Source organism: Plasmodium gonderi (assembly GCF_002157705.1).
Source record: "Plasmodium gonderi DNA, contig: Chr09, whole genome shotgun sequence".
Lineage (NCBI taxonomy): Eukaryota > Apicomplexa > Aconoidasida > Haemosporida > Plasmodiidae > Plasmodium > Plasmodium gonderi.
In genome coordinates, this window is record NW_021628934.1 from 1,138,814 (window position 1) to 1,162,999 (window position 24,186).

At 29.6% G+C, this 24,186-nt stretch overlaps 4 protein-coding genes across 4 annotated transcripts; 2 read left to right on the forward strand and 2 right to left on the reverse strand.

The window, feature by feature from the left end:
• Window positions 1-230: 230 nt before the first annotated feature.
• Window positions 231-1,704, forward strand: PGO_092330 (hypothetical protein, conserved; the record flags this gene model as incomplete). Its single annotated transcript, XM_028687821.1, has 3 exons — window positions 231-317; window positions 726-1,337; window positions 1,561-1,704. The coding sequence occupies 3 exons, from the start codon at window positions 231-233 to the stop codon at window positions 1,702-1,704; spliced, it is 843 nt and encodes a 280-aa protein (XP_028543622.1).
• A 1,924-nt stretch (window positions 1,705-3,628) lies between these two features.
• On the forward strand, window positions 3,629-7,834 carry PGO_092340 (hypothetical protein, conserved; the record flags this gene model as incomplete). Its single annotated transcript, XM_028687822.1, has 1 exon — window positions 3,629-7,834. One exon carries the CDS (start codon window positions 3,629-3,631, stop codon window positions 7,832-7,834), a length of 4,206 nt encoding a protein of 1,401 aa, XP_028543623.1.
• Window positions 7,835-8,948: 1,114 nt separating this feature from the next.
• Window positions 8,949-11,438, reverse strand: PGO_092350 (hypothetical protein, conserved; the record flags this gene model as incomplete). Its single annotated transcript, XM_028687823.1, has 1 exon — window positions 8,949-11,438. The coding sequence occupies one exon, from the start codon at window positions 11,436-11,438 to the stop codon at window positions 8,949-8,951; it is 2,490 nt and encodes an 829-aa protein (XP_028543624.1).
• Window positions 11,439-14,173: 2,735 nt separating this feature from the next.
• PGO_092360 (hypothetical protein, conserved) lies at window positions 14,174-20,681 on the reverse strand (the record flags this gene model as incomplete). Its single annotated transcript, XM_028687824.1, has 19 exons — window positions 14,174-15,566; window positions 15,926-15,960; window positions 16,154-16,264; window positions 16,404-16,493; window positions 16,612-16,710; window positions 16,855-16,905; window positions 17,064-17,117; window positions 17,278-17,319; window positions 17,645-17,686; window positions 17,834-17,905; window positions 18,133-18,480; window positions 18,638-18,688; window positions 18,938-18,991; window positions 19,133-19,195; window positions 19,404-19,520; window positions 19,747-19,818; window positions 20,028-20,072; window positions 20,351-20,434; window positions 20,625-20,681. The coding sequence occupies 19 exons, from the start codon at window positions 20,679-20,681 to the stop codon at window positions 14,174-14,176; spliced, it is 2,880 nt and encodes a 959-aa protein (XP_028543625.1).
• Window positions 20,682-24,186: the final 3,505 nt, after the last annotated feature.

Consider the following 24,186-nt stretch of genomic DNA (forward strand, 5'->3'; position numbering starts at 1 on the left):
ACATGTAGAGAATATACACTTTTTTATTTAATCTTTTTTTTTTTTTTTTTTTTACTCTTATTATTTTATTTTTTTTTTCCCCTTTTTTATTCTTACTATTTTTTTACTTATTATTTTGGGGTTTTGGCTCTTTTGCGCGCCTCTTTTCGAACACTGAACGTATTTCACTGCAAAAATACTGATATTGCAAAAATATCATAAAAACATATTTGTTTCTGCATTGAAGAGAAATGAATAACAATTTTAGATCACCAGAATCGAATGACCCAATAAAGAAGCTGCAAAACTTGCTGAACAACTGTCTGTATTCTGTTATTGTTAGTATGAAAAATGGAGTAGAATAAAAAAAAAAAAAATAATAATAAATAATATAAAAATAAATAAATAAGAATAATAATAAAATAAGTAAAAATAGAATAATAATAATAATAAGAAGAAGAATAAGAATAATTAGAAGAAGAAGAAGAATAATTAGAAGAAGAAGAATAGTGCATACCCGAATTAACCGCTTCATAATTTATTGAACGTTTATACATATGGATATGTCAACATAACAGTGCAAACAAATTTGCATAGACACTACATATTTTTTTTAAGCGAGACAAAAAACACACGCCTGAACCACACACATACTAAATTATACCTACACAGATACTAATAACCACATTTTGTTATACATTACATATACATTATATTAACATGTTCTAAATCTGTTTTGTTTGTAGGATGTACTGAACAAATTATCTTACGAAGGAGAACCTAAGGAATTGGAAATTGTACCTGAAGAGGAAAGTGAATATGCTTACTTTGTAAACTTGTTAAAAGAACGGGCCTGTGAAATTCAGGGAGAAACGAATGAAGGAATTATAAAGGGAGTAGTAGCGGGGGAAGAAGCAAGAGAAGTGGAAGAAGTGGAAGAAGTGAACAATGTCGACGAAGTAGAGAAAGTGGACGAAGTGAGAGAAGAAGCAAAAACTGAACAAAAAGCAGAACCGAATGAGCATCCCAATGGAGATGGTAAAAGTCATGTGAATGACAGAGAAACAAATGAATCAGAAGACCAATCAAGTGAAGAAACCATCGATGAATCGTATGATGAATCGAATGGAATATCAAATGATCAATCAAATGATGACATGGTGGATAGAAAAAAATCCGACGATGAGCAGCCACAACACTCTGCGCAAGAAGGTCTTGAAGAAAAAAAATATTTTGTCAAACCGAATTTAGAAAAATCATTAGAACAGGAAATACTAGATCGTGTGGAACGTATGAATTTAATTTTAAAAATGATAGATTCTTGTATAGATGAATTGCCCGATTCTTTCATGATAGAGGTATGATCAAATAGAAGCAGAATCAAAATGATGGTGGGGTGGGGTTGAGGTGTGGGTATACATATTTATGTACACGTCCTTATCTTAGTTCTGCATCCTTATCCCATTTTACTGATAAATAAAATATTCCCCTTTGCTTATGTATATTTGCACACATATGTATTGTATATATATGTTTTTCGCGCTTAAATCATGTTCCCTTTTTAATTTTCCCCAACTGAAGGAAGAAAAGTGCAAAGAAATGAAGGTGCTACAAAAAAAGAAAGACGATGCCAAGGAAGAACTAAAAGAACTATACAATGAATACGACTCTATCTACAATTATGTCACAGATAGCCTGCGGAATTTCATTGTTGACATGGATTAATAATTGGATCAGTGTTTGCAACGGGCTTTCTCTATCCTTTGGGGTGATAGCTCTTTCTTTTAAAAAAAGAAAAAAAAAAAAAAAAAAATTCCCTGTGTGTGCGTCACCCCAGCATATGTGTACACACATTTATGTATATTATGTCAACATATGTTTGTATACATGTCCTAACCTTTTCTGTGCAGTTCTAATTTCCATTGTTTAATAAAAATTACGCACATTTTTTTTTGTATTTTTGCACAATTCTTTTACAAAATATATATATATCTACATCAAAATAGAAAAAAAAAAAAAAAAAAAAAAAAAAAAACATATTAATCTTTTTCTATAATTTTTTTTTTTCCCCTTTTTTTGTATAATAAAACATGTAAGAGATTAACCAAAATGATTTTTCCTCCTTTTTTGTGGTTTTTTTTTTTTTACTCCTCCACCCCCACCCCTCCCTTTCTACTGTTTTTTCTAACATATTATCGAATATCTTTCGGGGAGAAAAAAATAAAATAAAAAAAAGGGAGAAGAAAAAGCAGTTATATATTTTGTATGTCCTTCCCACCTCCCCTCTTCCCTATCTACATATTCTTCTCTTCTTCTCATAAAACGTGGAAAACAAAAAAAATGCAATTATGCCGATTTGGTTATTAAGTCAAATTTTATGAGTCCAACGTGATATACCAAAAAAAAAAAAAAAAAAAAAATAAAAATAAATAAATATAAGAAAAAAATATATACATTGTTGTAGAGATTTAATATGGTATTGCATCATATAACTTGTACCGTTCTACATATACATATTTTCCCTCCTCATCGTGAGAATTTCTCAATATACTACAGTTACCTGTGAATATTTGCATTTTTTTTTTTTTTTTATTGCAAACAGAATTGCACAAAAACTTAACAGGAAGGAAAAAAAAGAAGGTTGTGTTGAAAATGGCAAACTAAACTCGGCATGAACTTTTTTGATATATTAGCAAAAAAAAAAAAAAAAAATTAATAAAATAAATTAATAAACAAGTGAATATAAATATAGTGAAATAAAGAGAAGAAAAACACTTCCCATTCTTCGTTGTAGGTTTTTCTTTTTTTGTGAAGATGAAAAATATATAAGCTTATTTTTTTTATCCTTAAGGAGAAAGAAAAGAACAGTACACTTCTACATATATATGGCTTAATTCTTGAGAAAAACTGTTACTTATATGTAACATATATATACATACTAGCATGGGTTGAAACTTAGCAAGGAGGAAAAGATTTTAAAACACATTAACAAAAAAAGGGCAAGGATAAGAAAATACAAGTGGTGAGAGTAAACAGAAAAAAAAAAAAAAAAAAAAAAAAAAAAAGAGTTCCCTTTGACAATTCCTTTTTCGAATTACTGGAATAACTATGTGAAGGGGAATATATGTTTTAATTTTTCAGACTTTTTCTTCCCTTTTTTGTCATACAAATTCTATAGTTTTGTTTATTCCCCCCCTTTTACAATTTCGATAAATTTCAATTTTATTTCTTTTACGTTGCACAATACAGCTAGCCAAGGATTATTTGTTCATACTTTTTTATTTTTATTTTTTTTTTTATTTTTTTTTTTATTATTTTTTTTATTTTTTTTTTTATTATTTTATTTTTTTTTTTTTCCCCCATCTGTTTAAATCTGCTTTATCCGCCCCTCACTTGGTTTACTCAGAGTGTTTGCAAAAGTGTTTATAGGACAGATAAAAATTTTGTCATTTTAAATTTCATACCAGTATAGTAGAAAAAAAATAAATATTTACACTTATACAGGGATGCAAGTGAGGGTTATATATATATATATATAGGCATAATTAATTTTTTTTTAGCATAGCTATTACTGTATACCAGTAAAAAAAAAAAAAAAACTCGCACATACTTCACACCCATTTCGTATACACAGTGGCTAATTACAAAGATGGTGAGGCAGAAAACAAACCGAAGCAAAGAATTTTGGACGTCTGCATTTGGGGAGAAGACGAAGGAACAAGAGAAGGAGAGATTAGATGAATTAAACGAACTAGATGAGGAATTATGGAAAAATGAGTATACCAGTAAAATCCAAAAAGAGTTTCTTTTAAAGAATGCTAGCTTTGAAAAGGATATAAAAATGTTGAGAGTACACATGGGGGGTAACTTAATCAAGAACAAACCTATACTAAGTAAGAAGAACATTGCTTATGTATGTAGTGAAAGTAGCATTTTATTAATAGATTTGAAAAAGAAAAAAAAAAAAAAAATTGTAATGTCATTTTTTATAGATAGAATGTTTTACTTTTTTGATAAGAAGGGGAAAGAAGAATATTTGATTTTGAAAAGCTTCAATAATTACATATATATATATCGAATTAGTAAAAAAAAATTTCATTTTATTAAAAAATTTTTTATAAAAAATTTGTTTTATATAAATAGTTTTGGGAAAAATGGAGAACTATGTTTTGTTACATGGGAATATAATCGAGAAAAAAAAAAAATGTTTATGAATTTCTTTCTTTTAAGATTTGTTTTTAATTATGATACTCCTTTTTACTATTTGAATGATGAAGGTGTGGTGAGTGCCACATGTGAAACGACTATTGGTCATATCAACCCTCCAACCCACGTTACATATACATTTTCATCAGATTCTGAAAATTCATATGATTTGAAGATGTTTCCACACGAGTTGATGCTTAGCAGTTCTGAAGACAATGAATATAGTGAACTCAACCAAGAATCTGAAGTGAAATCATCTTCTCGTGACAATCACAGTTCAAGTATAAACCATAAGAACCATTCCAGAGTATATATTAACGGAGAAGAAAAAAATACCTTACCTATCGAAAGAAGAAGTACAAAAAAACAGAAAATTGAAAAGAGCAAAGGAATGAAGGAGAGTGAAACGAAGAACACTGAACATGTAAACATTACTGTAAAGGTGAAAATAATGCCACTTGTTAAAATAAAATATCTCTACTTTTCCATGATAGATATGAACCAAAGCTTGTCTAAACTAGTTCTAGCAAATAATAACATAATTGTTATATATGACGTTGTGAAAAAGCGTTACAGTATGATTTACTATAAGAACTATATATCTTCCATAAAAATAAGTGAAGAAAATTTTTTATGTATTGGTTTTATGAATGGATACATTAACATATTGTTGTTTGATCAATTGTCACTAACAGAAGACATTAAACAGGATGTAATAGAACGAAATTATTCCGTGAGTGAATCTTACGACAGTGAAAATTACCCCACACAATCCAGGAATTTTATGCATTTGTTGAAATCCATGGAAAAGGCATTTCCATACATTATTGGATATGAAGTAGTTCAATATAATAACATCATCTCTGGAGAAAATGAAAAGAAACAGAGTAATGGAGTCAGTGCAGGAGTTGTACCTTACATAAACTTCCACCTAAGAAAAGACAAAATTGTTGAAGTGCAAAAGGCACATGTTATAAAATATAAATGGCATAGTCATTCTGTGTATAACATAACCATCGATGATAGGAAAATAATATCTTCTGGTGAAGAAGCGGTTATTTTGTTTTATGACATAGACAATGGTGCATATGAACACATCCCTCACTTGGGATCTCCATGTTATTATACATATGTTAATAAAAAAAAGAATTTGATTATCTGCAATTCGTTAAATAATTCAATTATTTTTATTAATTACAATCATCGACTATTTTTTTACAAACATACTGGATTACATATGCCACTTTCCTTGAGGAATTTATTTTTCAATCATGCGAATTGGCACATGTGTATAAAAAATAGCATACATATATTTTCCAAGCAGATTGACGACTCGTACAATTACACAAATGGGAATTCCATGGAAACAGATTTTACCTGTACACGTAAGCAGAAAGATCATAATGACATAACTTTTTATTTGTTCAATCGGGATGACTCAACGAATGTGTTGGCCAACTGTGAAAATGGGAAGGCCAGTAGTGATATCAGTAGTGATAACAGTAGTGATGTCAGTAGTGATGTCAGTAGTGATGTCAGTAGTGATGTCAGCAGTGATGTCAGGAGGGGGAGGAACAGGGGAAGTATCATGGGAAATGACTATGAGAAGAGTAGTACTGGAGAAGGCACACACGGTGGCGTTGTGAATAAGATCCTCTGGGGAATGCATATGCATTCAGGGAAAGAAGCACCCGATGAGCATTTAACCGTGGGCAACGATGAGGGAATTGAATTGAGTCCAAGTGAAGGAGAAGTCGGTGCAGAAAAAGTCGGTGAAGAAGAAGTCGGTGAAGAAGAAGTCGGTGCAGAAAAAGTCGGTGCAGAAAAAGTCGGTGCAGAAAAAGTCGGTGCAGAACGTATCGGTGCAGAACGTATCGGTGCTAACCACGGGGGGGCAGGTGCCCCCCGGAGAGGCGCTTCCCACAATGGAGAAGCAAAACCTGGAGAGGAGAAGAAAAAAAGAAGCGAAGAGAGCAAAGGCAAATGCGCAAGGAAAAAAACCGTCGTTAGCTTCAAAAAGATCCAAAACGATCTTGAAAAGAATATATACAACCACACGAATGTTGAACATAATCTTTACAAAAAGTATCAAGTACTTTTTTATTGTGATTCTAGCAAAGGCTTAGTGTTTACCTTCTTAACATCCTTTTCGAATTTACAATTATATAACATAGAAAAGGATAGACATGTTAAATTTATATGCCCCTTGCAAATGACATATAAGAGTAGATCTTGTGTTGAAAATGTCAATGATATGGAATTGCTTTTTTTTTCCTTCAATCATAGTAGAGAGTTATTAATGACTATCGAGAAAAGGAATTATCAAATGGAAGACATCTGTACAAATAACACAAATTCTTTAACTCAAATTATGTATAAAGTAAAAATTTGGATCATACAGCAGCAGCATAATAATGATTTAGACTATGTTCCAGTATATGAACATATTGTGGCATGCGATCAAGAGAATGACGTAACTGAAGGAGGGAGAAATAACCAAATAGAGATAAATAAAAAGGGTGAAAACTTTCCCCATAATAAAATAGAACATTTTACAGAACATTTTGAAAAATACAAAAAGGTTATTAGTCATCCCTTCTTGAGTATGTTCATTGTTTTGGAATCTTGTGGAAGCATGACTTTTTGGTGCCTTGAAAAAAGTGAATCTATTTTCGAAAAGAACATTTATAATGATTACGAGGTTGACATATATCAGATGCAGGACTGTGGCTATTGTTTTACTGGAACAAAGGAATGGAATCATATCGATAATTTGTACGATGATTTTTCCAAAAATAATATTGGAGAAACGGAAGACAACCAAAATGTGGAATGCCAAACTGTCACTGTGATTAAGAAAATTAACTATAAAAACCGTCCTATCTTAGATGGAGACATTAGTAGAGATGGGAAAATTTTATGCATATGTCATGATAAATTTATAACAATATGGGATACCATAACACTGAAAGTGTTGGCAGTAATAAATCATTCCATATATACAGGACTTAGCGATTATATATTTGGCTTATACAAAGGTATAGAAATTTTACAGCGAGAAGATGAAGTAGATGGGGGAGAAGTAGGGGCAGTAGCAGGGGTAGAAACAGGACCAGGAGCAGGACCAGGAGCAGGACCAGAAGCAGGACCAGAAACAGGACCAGAAGCAGGACCAGAAACAGGACCAGAAGCAGGAGCGGATGAAAACGGGCATGTGCCCCACATGTGCTTCTTCGCATTGGATAGCATATTTATATATTCCCTACATGAGTTCCATTTAGTTTTTCAAAAAAAAATTAAAAGAGGAATCATAGAATACGTAAAATTTGACAAACATAGCTGTAAATATGTAGCTATTGGAATTACAAAAAAGGTTAAAAGTGAAACAAAACGCGGTAAAAACTTTTACGATATAATTCAGAAGAATTATTTGTATGAATTCACATCTAACATGTTAAAGAAAAAAAAATTATTTTACACTTCCAAAGATAAGCCAATTGTGGCTCTAGACTTTGCGCCTCTGAATAGCCGCAAAAATATCCCCCTCAGCAAATACCAGGGGTCCACAATATTGGTAGCGCTCAATTCGAAATTTCAAATATGCACCTTTTACTTTAATAACTACGCTAGCTTTATGAAGTTCTCGTGAAAGCACGTTAGATCCACGTTAGATCCACGTTGCATCCACGTTGCATCCACGTTGCATCCACGTTGTATCCACGTTGCTTGGTTAAGGCACAAGCATTTATTACCCATGCCCATGCGATTGTGGGGCAGATTTTTGCACACTTTTTGGAATACTTTTTTTTTTTTTTTTTTTTTTTGTTAATATAGATACATGTAAAACAGTTACAAACTTACATGTCACAAGTAGTCGTGTCACATACCTTCGTACATTTTAATCTATGCAGAAATAAAAACACACGAACATAAATTAATTTCCAGCACCACCTATATCAAGTTATTAAACTATTACGTAGAAATAACCAAATAAGCAAAAAGAGCAGTGAAATAAAAGCACAGAATTATTGCTGTGTGTTAAGGTCATATACACACAACACGCATGCCTCTTTTTCTCTGAATATGTCATTATTTCCTGAGATGACAGAAAATGTATACATATATATGTACATACGTATATGTATGTATATATATATATATACCCGTATATACCTTATTTTTGAGCCATTCACAATCATATTTCAAGGGGCTATAAAAGATAAGGGGAAGTGTTAATAAAAACGGTAACTCTCGAACGGAAAAATGAAAAATGGTAACAAAGGTGTGACAAGACCACAAAAATTAGTCAAACGGGTGAATACGTCATATTCACACAAAATTAATATTCCTTTAGGAAAAAAAAAGAAAAAAGAAAAAAAAAAGATGTCGATCAAAATATACATACACATGTACACATACATGCGCATGTGCACTTTATGTAAACGTAGCTATATTTGCATACCACTCTTCAATAGCCACATGTTCATACATTACACAGACCGAAAAAAAAAAAAAGAGATATATTGGTTGGCATAAGGAGTGGCATGATCGCCCCATGAAAGATATATATATATATATATATATATATATATATATATAAACAAAGATGTCGATGTGTACCAAGTTGTGTAAACATCTTGAACAAAAAAAAAAAAAAAAAAAAGGAACACACAAAAAGGAGCATATAAAAAGTTGCCAATTCAACCACGCTTTTCCATCCACACTTGTGGGAGCTTTGTTAGAGGCTGCTAATACCTATCTGTTCAGTTTTCCACATCGGTGTGGTCAGAGGGGATGGTATTGGCAGAAGTTTCCTCCTTTGGTATGTCATCCAAAATGCAGGAGAGAACAACATTCTTGCTGTCCCCTAATATAGGATCCATGTGTGACCATTCTGGTTCAACAATTATTTTCAAATAATCTTGGGGAATTTTTTTTTTCATGTATTCAATAGATTTTGGTGTATCTACTAAGCTATCCTTCATACCAAAAATAAGAGTTATAGGAAAAGAGGAAGCCTTATCAGTATTGGCATACTTCTCCATAACATCTGTAACGGGTCCATCATGAAAAGATGAACACCATTTTTTCATGTTGGCTTTCGATGTAAATCCACTTGGAGTGTGAAGATAGTATAATTTCTTGTAATTGTTGTCTACATTTTCTGTATAATATTTAAAAAAATTACGAGTAAATAAATCAGCTATGTGAGATATAATTGTAGAACATACTTTTTGTGGTAAAATTTTTTGAATAAATATCTTACTGCTGATAATACCTTTATGCCATCTGGAAATAGCTACTAACATTTTAATTGAATTAAGTAATTCATATTTATTTTTCAATATAATGGGTAGGGCTAATAAATACGATTTTTTAATACTCTTATTTACATATTCATTTAAGAACGAACCTACTAAAAATTGTATACTCCCTTGTGAAAATCCAATATAGGTAATTTTTTCTTTTTCTGTTTTTTTTCGAATATATTTTATAACTGTTGGAATATCTTTAGTTCCCATATCTTCGAATGTCCAGTTCTCTGCATCTGCTTCATGTGCCTCTATATCATCATCATCATCGCCACTATTTCCATCAAAGTCATTGTTATCTTTATTTATTTTTACCAATTCTTCAACATCATCATTATCATGTTCTGTATTGATTGTTTCCTCGTTTAAATTATCATTTTCTTCCTCATTTGGTATGTAAGGGCAGTTACAAAACATGTTCGATTCACACTCTGAATCATCGTTAATTGTTTCATTGGATTCTTCATCACCAAGCTCTACATTACTATATAACTTATCATAATCATATTCTGTTAAGTCCGTGTTATTATCATCGCTAGGTTGTGTACTGACCTCCTCCCCATCAATACTCAAAACTGTACCACATCCAGCCAATCCTTTATCATCTGCATCTGTTTTGTTTTTTGTTTTTCTAAAAGAATCCATGAATGCACAATTTTTTATTATGTCACCATTGTTCCCTTGTGTGGTTCCTTCATTACTGCTTCTACTTGTACACGCTTTTTTGTCATCCACTTCATTAGTATTTTCTGACATTGATTTGTAATTATGTTCTGACATGCCTCCATTCCCTTGAATTCTACTTTCTCCTGAAGAAGGTGTGTCTTTTATGCATAATTTATCATAATTTGATTCGTAACGTGAGCAAGTTTGATTGGAATCTATACATTCTGTCTTCTTTTTCTTCCCTTCTTCATTATCTATCTCGATAGAGGTGACTGTAGTGCAGCAAATATTTCCACTAGTAATTTCTCCTCTTCTTAAGTTTGCTTTCTTTTTTTTTTTATCATCTTCCTTCATTTTTTTCCCATCTTGTTGGTTTCTTTTTTCTTTTATGCATTTATTACCTTCAACGTCGATACCATGAGAAGAGCAGTTATTACAATGATTATCATTTTCAATACTAGATTCTGTTCCTTCAGCAGTGCTATCAATCTGTTCCATATCTTTTTCATTGATATCTACACCAATATCTTTTAAATCTTGTAGACTATACATTTCCTTTAACTTTTTTAAGGCTTGGTTTTTTCCAACAAATTTTGTAAAATTATTTCCTCTATTATTAATGATCCATACATCATAATTATTTGAGTAGATATGAAAAGCTAAAGATTCATAACCTTTACATATATAACTAATGGAAGACTCGAATAGACCGTGATTTAAACAAAATACTTCTTTTTTCTTATTAAAATCATCTTTTACATCTTTATTGTTACTTACAATTCTATATAAATTTAGTCTATACCCATCTGGTGTATACACATAATGTTTTTCTGCTTTGAAATTTCCATTCGTTAGTTCATATAACAACTTTTCCATGGCATCTAATTTTTTTTTTTTTCTTTTTTTCTTAACATCTTTTTCCATATTATAGGTCGTGCATTCCTGAGATACTTGGTTAGCCCCGTTCTTAATTTCATTATTCACGTTAGCACTCTTTTCATTGCTTCGCTCGCTGCTACCTTCCCCTCTAACCTCGACCTTGTCATTGTTGTTATTGCTGTTATTGCTGTTATTGTTGTTACTGCTGTTATTGTTGTTACTGCTGTTATTGTTGTTACTGCTGTTATTGTTGATGCTGCTACCACCGATGTTGTTATTTTCATTGGAGTTAAAGTGAAACAATTTTTCTGAAAGGGGAATCGTGTTTAAATCATTTAACACACTTAAAGTTTCTCCCAATCCAAAGGACAGGCCACTCAATGCATATGAAGACATGGTTCTAAGCAAACACAAATTTTTTTCTTCTCCTTTATTCGCTCTTCCTACTAAACTGTCCTTTTTTATGTTCTTTTGGATATACCTTGTTGAAGGTAAAAATGCTCCAAAAGGATGAAATCTTGGATAAAATTCTGAACTGTTAATATTTTTTGCAAGATTAATATGAACAGTTATGCCAAAAAAAAAAAAAAAAAAATTCTCCCTAAGATTATTGGGAAAAAAGGAATATCGATTCATTCACAAAAAATAAAACAATGAAATGATGCAATAATGGAATAATGGAATATTGAAATAATGAAATAATGGAATATTGAAATAATGAAATAATGGAATATTGAAATAATGAAATATTGAAATATTGAAATAATCCAATAATGAAATAAAATAATAAATTACAGATAAATTGCCCAAGAGGCTGACGTGATTTATTTTTTCTAAAAAAAGAGAAATAAAAAATATATGTTCTTCCTTTCCTATACTAATATTACATTCACGTCCGTTCTAATAATTATAATCTCTTTTAGTACGATCTAATCAATGAAAAATTTTGTCTAAAGAGGCTGGGGAGAGTTATATCTATACTCAAACCAAGGGGGAAAAAAAAAAAAAAAAAAAAAAAAGTCTTTATGTGATGTTTTATATATACATACATTCGATGCTATATATACATTTTTGCATGTATTTATATGTATAAAAAACATCTCATTACAAAATTTGTTTTTAGAACTAGTACAGTACAGTTTTGCTCATGTAGCACAGCAGGATGTTTATATAGTATCTATTTCATTTAGAAAGTTATTTTAATATCGATGCAGTCTTAGGTTATGCAAAACTGATGAACCGCAAAAAATAAAATAAATAAAGTAAAAAATAAATAAAGTAAAAAATAAAATAAAAAAAAAAAAAATAAAATAAAAAAAAAAAAAAAAAAAAAAAAAAAAAAAAAAAAAAAAAAAAAAAAAAAAAAAAAAAAAAAAAAAAAAAAAAAAAAAAAAAAAAGAAAAAAAAAAAAAATAAAGTAAAAAAAAAAAAATAGTAAAAATCAGGGAAAAATAAAAAGCAGGAAAAGAAAAGAAAAAGAGAATAAATGGAAAAAATTGGAAAAAAAAAGTTGGTACAAAATAGGGTTAAAATTGGGTGATTTAAAAAAAAAAAAAGTTAGTTAAAAAGGTCTTTTCTCTTAAATTATATCTAATATCTAAAGGAATATATAGTAAGAGATAAGAAACATATAATTACAACCCCATTAAAAAAGTAGCTGATTTTAGACTTCATAAAGATGCAACTAAATATTTATAAAGCGTTATTAAAACAACTAGAGTGAATCCTTAATGCGTACTTAAAAAAGGCTAATATATATATATGTAATAATGTACATGCAATGATGTATATGCAATGATGTACATGTAATAATGTATATATTTATCATGTATGAAAATATAAAAAAAAAAAAAAAAAATTGATCCAGATGACACATATATATAAAAAAAATGCTTGAGTGAGAGCCTTTGAGGCAAGAGTAAATATTTTTCATCGCCACTTGTCTTTTTTTTTTTTTTTTTTTTACATGACATATGTACTACATATATATATGCATACATGTATATGGACATATAAAGCATAAACATCAGTAAGTGAATAAAATATGTATGTAAAAATATATTTTTTACATTGGGAGGAGGGGTGTCTTTTCACCACATCACGCACAAGGGCAAGTCCAAAATTCATACATCTCACTTTTGCAGCAGATGCAAACGGACTGTTTTGAATGTATTTAAATAATTCCAAATCGAAACGAATCGAAAGAACATGAGAAAATTTGGAAAAAAAAATAAAATAAAATAATTAAAAAAAGTTTAAGTCTTCAAATAGGATACCTTTTGAACAAACACTCGTTTGGTTTTACGCTTGTGACCTCGAGTTGGCAGCCTCACGTATTTCACATTCGTGTATATATATATATATGTTAGGTAGATGTATTGTTACATATATATATATATATATATATATATATATATATATATATATATATATATACACATGTATATTCAATGTTTTACACATGTGTACATGTACAGCAGGGTTGTTGCTATACGCTTGTTCATGTATACTTGTCCATATATATATATACATATATGTATACGTGTGCCTGCTCTGCTACAACATATACCGTTGATATCTTTTTTGAATAAACGCTAAAAAATTGACAAATAAAAATTTAACAAAGTTAATCATAAGGAAAAAAAAAAAAAAAAAGAAAAAAAAAGAAAAAAAAAGGAAAAAAAATTCATTAAAGTATGACCCTATTTGCATCTATGTTAAATGTATAAAATAGTATCAAAAAACATAAATTAATGTATAAGACAAAAATTGGTTCAAAAAAGAAATAAAATAATAATATTTTTTTTTCTCCACTCTTGTCCTGTCCTGTCTAGTCTTCCCCTTTTTTTTTTTTTTTTTTTTTTTTTTTGTTTTATTGAAAGAGGAAATACAGAAAAGGGTTGTGCGTACGCATGTATGGTATGTATGCATGCATGTATGGTATATATGCATGCATGTGTGGTATATATTCATACATGTATTGTATGTATGCTTGCATGCATATATATATATATATATATATATATATACATACATACATACATATGCGGAGAGATAAAAACTTTTTTTTTCTTGTACATTTTTTGAATACACTATTTTTGACAACTCACGACGTGTGATATTCACATGTACTAAATGTACGCAGGAAGGATGCACCAATCCCCATCAAATGAAGTAAAAACGTTAGAATTGTGTTCGCTACACATGGTTGTAGAGGATGCATCATCATGTGAAAATGAACAAGTATTTCCCTTTTTCCAATGTGAAAGGAAATGCAAAACATATTCTGAGGCAAACTTCACAGCGTCATGTTCAACAATCTGCTCATAATTAAAAATTTCAAATAAAATTGCTTCTTCCTTGTTTACTGTCAGCACAATGTTGGTATTGTTGAAATTGGCAGGAGAAGAGACAGTGGCAAGGGAAGTGGCAGCATCTCCCTCATGGCCACTCCCATAACTGCCATCCCTATCAGCACTCGAATGTTTTAAAAAAGAAATGGTAGATTCATCATTTTTTTCATCCATTGATGGTAATATGATTTTATTCTTTAAGGCAAGCTTTTCATTTGTATCACAATTCAAATCGGCATCCTCCTTTCCCTCATTTGGGAGTTCCTTTTTTAAGTTCAAATTTGGTATTCGATCATCCCTCTCCCTGCTGTTGATACGTCCATTATCACCACTTTCGTCCATATCACTATTTCCATCCATGTCACTACTTTCGTCCATGTCACTACTTTCGTCCATATCACTACTTTCGTCCATGTCACTATTTCCATCCATATCATCACATCCATTGCCACTGCTACTAGAAGGCAACAGCAAATCTTTGGGTATATTATACTTATGCAAATTTTCTTCATTCATGTATTGCTCCTTCTTGATTTCATCTCTATTACCTTGTTGGACATGGGTAGCAGAAGATGTTGACTTAACTGTTGATTTGTCCCTTTCAGTTTTTCGAATTATTTTAGTTTGATTTTGATTTTTTTTTTTTTTTTCATTAAAATCGCCCAGTTGTTTTTTCACAAGGTGTGTTTTTTTCTTTTTACATTTATTTAATTTTCCCCCCTTTGATTCATTTTTTTCATTTTCGATCTTTAACTTCTGGTTAGATGTTTTGAGAATTATATCACTCATCTCTAATTTTTTTTCTTCATTAGTCATGTAATTAATTAATGTGCTTACGACATTATTGTATTCCATCTTGTTGACACCACTTTTTTTTTTTTTCTTCCTTCCTATATCAAAAAAGTAATTTTTATTTAACCCACTAAAATATTTCCCTGTTTCTTTTTCTCTTATAAGAACTACCTTCGTTCCTTTCTTCGTAACATACATTTCTTCAAATATGTAATTGCAACTTTGTCCTTTTGTCATTTCTACATTCATTTTATTATTGCAACATGTCAGACCTTGCCCATGACATTTGTTAAATGGACCGACGTACACCAAGCTCTTCATCACCTCTTCTTCATTTATTCTGAAAATTCCTCTCGTTTCATTCTTGTAGGATAGTAAGCTTCGTCAGTGGAAAAAAGTGTAGTTGCGTGTGTGCGAATGGGCAAACAGATGCACAAACTGATGCACAAATAGATGCACAAATAGATGCACGAATAGATGCACAAACAGATGCACAAACAGATGCACAAATAGATGCACAAATAGATGCACAAATAGATGCACAAATAGATGCACAAATAGATGCACAAATAGATGCACAAATAGATGCACAAATAGATGCACAAATAGATGCACAAATAGATGCACAAATAGATGCACAAAAAGATGTGTTCATTTTTTGCACACGCCAAATATATGCATAATTGTGGAAGAACAGGTATACGTTAATTGTTTTTGTGCATTCTTTGCATTTCTTACTATGTCTTTGGGCCTTCCTTCTTCACGTCCAAGAACTGCCAATCGGAGCGCAAAAAAAAAAAATGAAATAAAATTATGACCATATTGACAATAGTGATAGTAAACCAATAGTAACAAAAGCAATATGGTACAGGAAAAATAGTTACACGAACATAAGTAAACGAATCTGAGGAGCGTCACCCTGTTGTGTGCATACCCAATTACACACATGTTGATTTTAGTTCATACCAAATCTGTGCCATAAGCACATATGAAACGATGATTTTTGTTTCCACTGTATAAATAACCATCCCTTATCTTCAGTATGTTTTTGCATATGTCGATGTATCCGGACCATAGCTTTTAAGAAAGGGGAGAAAATCAGACAAATCAGACGAAGCAAACGAATCAGACAAATAGGACACGATTGTAGGGATCCTCTAAAAGGGGATGCCATGTCAGCATTTCAAACAATTCAAAGAAATTTCATATTTCTCACCGTTTTTAATAGGAATGACTGAGGGTGTCCATCAAAGTGTAAATCATCTCTATCCCTGATTTTGTTTTTAACAATTAATTTGGCTAGCTTCTTTAAATGTGAAAAAAAAAAAAAAAAAAAAAAAAATTAGCAACAAATAATCAAATATCCAAATAATGGTGTCATAAAGAAAATATACACAAAAAAGACATAAAGTTGAAATTCCTACTTGATATAAATTGCTTTCGATATTATCCATTTCATTTTTCCTTATGTCCAAAATTTGTTCCACCTTTTTCTTACGATTATTCAAGGATATGTTTTCATTCTGGTGAAAATTGGGGAAAAATTTGGGGAAAAATATGGAGAAGAATTAAAAAATTTGGAAGAAGCACAAAATTCTGTGACAGATAGGAATGGTGACATACAAGTGCATGCACTAGGCATCCACTTTGCATAGCAGCTCATGTACCTGAAACAAAACTAGTTCGCTTTCTTTCTCTTTCAACTTGATATACAAAACCTGCAACATTTTTACAAAGCGAAGAGGTAAAAAGTATACGTATATATATATATTAAATTTGTACATCACTGTCGTAGGTAAAAATATAATATTCATGTATATATGTACATATGCAGGATCCAATCATTTAACGGTTCATAGAAAGTGAAGTAGCAAACCTGTATAATTGAATCCCTCTTAAGGACATCAATGTTTTTATTTTCTGCATCTTCCTAAAAATAAGAATAGGTGAAAAAGAACAAATAAGTAAAACATGACAGTAAAATAAAAAAATAAAAAAAAAAATCTGTGTATTAGATGACCACTATTATTAAGACACACGCATTCTCTCCTCTCCTCTGTCCTCTGTTGTGATTTATATGGATTAATTACTTGCAATTGGATGTTCCTTTTTTTTTCGTAGGATAGTTCCTTCTAACAAGGTAAGAAATGGAAAAATAGAATAAATAAGTTAATAAATATGTGAATAAATAGGTGAATAAATACGTGAATAAATACGTGAATAAATACGTGAATAAATATGTAAATAAATATGTTAATAAATATGTGAATAAGTAGGTGAATAAATACGTGAATAAATATGTGAACAAATATGCGAATAAATATGTGAATAAATATGTGAATAAATAAATGTTTTGAGTTGATCAATCAGTTACGAAAACGGATGGGTGCATGCAAGGGATAAGGCTGTGCTAATTCTTGCTTACTATTTGCACCCACCTTGCTACTACTTTCTTACCTTCAGTTCTTGAATCCTTTGGTTCAAGCTAGTGATCTTGTTCTGAGGTATATAAAAGTGGAAGGAAATAGTAAAACCATCTTTCTTCAAGTAACGAGTGAGGTAAGGATATAAGACAAGAAAGGGCGGAAAAGGAAAAAAGAATCCGTATTTTTTTTTTTTTTTTTTTTTTTTTTTTTCACATTTAACCTTGCATGAGGTACTCTCCTTCTCCAGCGTATGAATTATTTGTTCTTTTTCTATCAAAGAAGATTCCTTTGTCTACAAAAAAGTTTGTAAATTGTGAAAAAAAAATTGTCATTTTCAAAGTATGACTCATAACGGGATACTGTACTTTCACGAGTGCTTGTATACATGTGTATCAATTTTTTTTTTTTTTTTTTTTTTTTTTTTTATCTTATTATTTAATTATTTTATTTCGTTATTTTGTTTAGTTATATCGCTTCATTATTTTGTTTCATTTTCTCCACTCCCCCACCCCGTATTACCACATTGCCCGAAGCAAGATCGTCAAGCTCTTTCTGTAACTGAGTACATTTTTCTATTATACTTTTCATGTTATTCTCCTGTCGATACTTTTCCTTTTCAACTTTTTCTTTATCTTTTTGTATTAGCTCTCCTTCCTTTTGTAACTGTTCTTTGTATATCTTAATTTGTTCTTTTTCTCTTCCCACTTTTTCTATTTCTTTATCCAATTCTTCCTTCTCTCGCACAAAATTTTCTTTTTCCTGTGCAAATTCTTCCTTTTCCTTATTCAATTGCCTCATTTCCACTTTTATTCTGTTTTGTTGTGATTTAATTAATTCCATATCGATTCCATGGATTTTTTTCTCTTCCTGGTTTAAAAAAACAACAACAACAAAAAAAAAAAAAAAAAAGGGATAAATAAAGAGCAGAAATAAAAGGAAACATAAATTATCATCAATCCATTTTTTAATTCATCCCTTTTACAACATTTTTTATTATAATATATATATGTCTACTCATCTTTACTTTTAAGTTTTGAATTTCTCTATTGAGATCATCAATGATGGTTACTTTTTCCTATAAATTTGAAATGAAGGTTGAAGATGACGTAACAAATAAAAAAAAAAAAAAACATAAACATAAAAGTGTAACGAGGGAAAAATTATGTGGTAATGTAGAAAAGGTAATGACAAAAATTGGCCTCCTCCTTCGATTCATTCTTATAATCGGCATGTATACATATATATATATATATATATATATATATATATATATATATATATATACACAATTACATATACACAACATGAGTGAACTGTAATTTACCTCATTAATCCGATGCAACTCCTTACACTCTTCCTTCATATAATCTATCTGTTGCTGTAATGATTAAATATTTTTAAAAAAAAAAAAAGAGGTTTGTAACCCAGATGGAAGAACAATGCATATAGAGAAATCGTATGACCATGCATAGAAATCATATGATCATATACATCAAGCATAATTAAACAGGATCATTACATTCAATTCATCAATTTGTGAATAAAGGTTGGACATTTCTTCTTGAATTTCTTTTAATTCTTCCTGCAAATGGGTAAAAAAAAGAAAAAAAAAAAAAAAAAGAAGAAAAAAGTGCATATATGTGTGTATACAGATGTTAGCATAAATGAATGCATTAACTTGAGCATCCTGGTCGAAGATTTATGCATCGTGCATATAGAATAAGTCCATCATAAAAAAAAATATACTAAATTCATATGACAATGGACATGCACACAAGAATTGATGATACCTTGTGCGATTCCTTTAAGGAATTGCAATTTTCCTCCATTTCGAAAATGACCTTTTCATAACTGTCAACGTCGGTTTCTAATTTACATTTCACGTCCAATAATTCCTGAAAATTTTCCTACATATTTTTGTGTTCCATTTTTCATGAAAAAAAGAAAAGATGTGAAATGGAATACATGGGGAAGAACGGGAAAAAATGGCACTCGTATAAAATAAATGGTTATAAAAATGGAACGCACAAATGAGTCATCATAAAAATGGAACGCATTAACGAATCATCATAAAAATGGGGAGAAAAAGAAAAAGTTCTCACTCAAGTTAATCTTTGGACTCTTGTTCATTACCTGTAATTCTGTGTATTCATTTTCCTTTTCCTTTATCACACTTTCTAGTTTGAGCATTTCTCCTTCGTAGTTCTTAAAAAAGAGTAAATGCATATGCACGTACATATTTACATGTTAGACATATATATATACATACAGATGTCGTGTGTGGTATAAATGTTACTATAAAAAATGTGGCATATATCACTATTACAGTGACCTTTTGCACACATTGCTGTAGTGATATATGCTACAACTAGTCTACTATCACTAGAATCATTTTTCCTCCTTTTTTCCGTTACATTTGTTGCCTCATCCAAGCTCGTTTTACTCATAATGTAGGAATCCTATGTAAGACATGATCATGCGTGGGAAAAAATAAAATAAAAATAAAAATATAAAGAGTACACAAGTAAAATAAAAATATAGAGTGCACAAATATAACAATTAAATTTTATCTGGAAACGTAAACAAAAAAAAAAAAAAAAAAAAAAATTAATCTTTTTCTTCTTCTTTTTCTTTTTTTTCTTATCCCAATTTTTTATAGGATTAGTTACAATATGTACACATCTGTATGCATATATAAAAATGTGTATATGTATGATTCATCCTTTTTCTTATTTACATAAATTTCCCTATAGTTATTGTTTAGTTCCTCGTATTCCTCATTTCGCTTTTTTAGCCCTTTCTCCATTTTCTTAATTTCCAGCTAAGGGGAAAAAAAAAAAAAAAAAAAAAAAAAAAAAAAAATCTAGTTTATTTCTTTTCCTTTTTTTTTTTTTTTTTTTTAAAGAAAACAAATCCATATGTTACAACATTGATTTATATATTTTGCTATTTTTATACTCCCATTTTGCATAAACGTTACATATAAGTTTAGTGTGTTTTCTAATTTGTACCAATAATTCGTTGCTAATAGAATTTTTTCTCTGTGAAGCATTTGTCCCTTTAATCATTTTATTTTTCGACCTGAAAAGAAAAGAAGGGAGGAAAAAAAAAAAAAAAAAAAAAAAAAAGGAACATTGTGTCCTGGGCGGTGTGACACAGTGAAATGGTATCAGCATAATTATCTCTATCAATAAAAATGTAATTAACCCAACATGTCTGTGAAAATAAAGGAACAAATTTTATAATGAGGGAAAAAAAAAAAAAAAAAAATTACGTGTTTTTCTTACCTTGTTTGGAATTAAGTGTATATAGGTTTAAAGTAATATATATACATATATATATATATATTTTCCTTTTCCCTTTTGATGACTAAGCGAGATGGCAGCGAAATAACATTGAGCTTTTCGTTTGTGATAAATATGTTCTAAGAACGTTAAAACTGGAGGAAAGTTAACAACAAAATAAAAATGTTGATTTTTTTTTTTTTCTTTTTTTTCACTTCTTTAGCAACGTTTAAAGAAAAGTAAGACCAGTTCAGGTGTGAAGTTATTAAGAAGTGCATTCACATTTATGTCAATTTGCATCACTGTGCATGTGGATATGTAATTAACTACAAATCCATGTAAAGGGTTACAAAAAATGAAGTAGAATATATGGTTTTTGTGTCATGTTCTACAACATGGTTGTGTCCTTTCCTCTTCCGTTTTGTGTAGAGTTTCTTGCTTGGTTTCTCCTTTCCTTCCTTTCTTAGTTTCTGCTTTTCTTTTTTTTTTCCTTCTACCTTTTTTCGCAAAAAAAAAAAAATAATATGCAAATGCACATAATATATTGCTACATATAAATGGAAATTTTGGAAACAAGACTGAATAAAAAAAAAAAAAAAAAAAAAAAAAAAATTCCAATTTGTGAAAACACAAAAAGTCAAAGTCCTGTTGTCCTATGTACGAACGGAATATTTAAGAATCATTCATTTGTTTTCCCATATCACAAGTGTAAATTCGAAAATTTTTGTACCACATATTTTTTCATGTCTTTTTTTTTTTTTTTTTTTTTTTTTTTTTTTTGTGCTGAAATAATTAGTCATCACATCATTGCTTTAATTACACGCTTGTAGAATGAGATAATAGGTTTGTGCATGACATGTATTATATATGCAGATTGAGAGGTATAGTTGAAGTTCACAATGTGTTTCTCTATTATGCACTATATATATATATATATATATATATATATATATATATCCATTTGGCAACTTTGTTACATACATGTTTGCGACATTTAACCTATATAGAATTTTTCTGTTACGTTGTTGTCGTGTGTGTTATTTTTTTGTAAATCTCATTAAATAACAAAGAGACAAATGTGCACCGCGTGCATAATTTTTTTTTTTTTTTTTTTTCAAAACCCTTTTGAAACTGTGTTATTTTTTCTTTCTTTGTTTTTTTCTTTTTATTAGCACATAATAACTAAGTTTGGACAATCTTACATTTCTATTTTACACAGTTCAACGGTGTCTATGCTGTTTCATAAAAGTATCTAAAACTTTTCTAAAAAAAAAAAAAATATAATAAATAAAAAAAATAATAATAAATAAAAAAAAAAATAATAATAAATAAAAAAAATAAATAATAAAAGAAAAAAAAAAAAAAAAAAAAAAAAAAAAAAAAACATCACTGTTAGGTGTAAAAATTCTCTAAATTTTAATCATATGGATTTACAATGTTTTCATTGAAATGGGAAGGTGTTGACCGATTTTTCATAAAAAAGTAAAAAAAAAAAATGAGCGGATGAATGGGTGAAAGAGTGAGTGAAAATATAATATAGAAGAAGAATAAGAAAATGTTGACTGTTGATTGCATATTATGTGTGCATAGGTGTCTTTTCCTATATTACACTACATAGCACAAGTATCAAAATGTCCTATTTATAATGATAAAGAAATATAACAATATATTAAAAAAAAAAAAAAAAAAAAAAAACTTTGAAGGGTGAATTAATAAGTTTGAAATTCATATACCTTTTAATTTTAAAATACCTTTTTTCTCCTCGTGTTTAACTTAAATATGTACTGTTCCATAGTAGAACTTGGCAACGTAACGCATATGTTCATGTGTTTATGTGTTCAAGTGTTTATGTGTTCATATGTTCATGTGTTTATGTGTTCATATGTTCATGTGTTTATGTTTACCTTTTTTTTTTTTTTTTTTCTTATCTATCCAAAAATAGAATAACAAAAAAAAAAAAAAAAAAAAAGAGTCAGTTTCATATAACACAGTCATTTATTCTAGCTCATGTAAAAAATGGTAAGTTTTAGACATTCCCTCTAAGTAAATTAATTATTATATGTTACACAGATTTTTACAAATCATTTTCAGAAGCCATTTTTGCAAATACTGTGTAAATTTTCCGTGTTTGTATAAATATATATTTTTCTCCTTTATATATGAAAATACATAGGGTAGTAATGGTATATAATCTGAAATGCAGTATCATCTTAAATTTCATTTTGTAACAATTTAAAGAAGAACTGCAATTGTCTTAAAAAAAATTGATACTCATATTTATATTTATTTTTATATTTATAAAATTTTTTTTTTTCTTTTTTTTATATCTACATGCTAAGGAGAGAAAATGATAAAAGTATACCACTTGATTAGACATCGATTAATTAAAAGATACACATGCTATTCTATATTTTTGTTTTACAAAATTGTAAGAATAACGTTGGCTTACGAAAAACTTGATTAAATTTTTTTTTTTTTTTTTTTTTTTTTACTCTTTTTTTATTTTTCCTTTAAATATTTGTTTGCGCGCACAAATTATGAAGCTTCTCCCTTTTTCTCAAAAATTTTATTTAAAAAAATGAGACTAAATTGGACTTAATTTTAAAGTGAAAATAAGTGGTACATAAAGCGGGTTTTTGTGATGCGTGTATTAATTACACAGTTACGATTGATTATTACTTTTTTTTCTTTTTTTCATCTCTTTACTATTGAAATACTTGTCACACGAAAAAGAATAGGTGAACGCTATACAAATGTGCGTGTGTGTAGGTGTAGAAGTCATATATATGACACTATATATATTTAACCAGCAGTATACTTAAAATTTTTTTTTTTTTTTTTTGTGTTTCTGTTTGGATAGCCATTTGTGCAGTGTGGAAGAACTGCTTGTTTATGTTTATGATTGTTCATGAATCTATTACGAAAGTTCGTATGGGTATACAGGCAGGGGAAATGGGGAAATTTTCCTTTTTTTAAAACTTCCACACTTGTAATAGTATACAATTGAAAATGTGAAGCTTTCCCTAGGTACCTTACGGGAGCCATACCATAACTTGGGTATATTTACATAAAAATAAAAAAAAAGCCATAGCGGTGGCTGTAGCAAGCGAAATGCAGTTTTTATGCTGTGATTTTGCTGCCATTTTGCTTTAACTTACTTCCACTTAGCTTTAACTTTGCGTTAACATACTTCCGCTTGGCTTTCACTTAGCTTTCCATTTTGTTTTCAATGACATGTGGTAAACTAGTCATTGCCAAGGGGAAAAAAAAAAAAAAAAAAAAAAAGAAA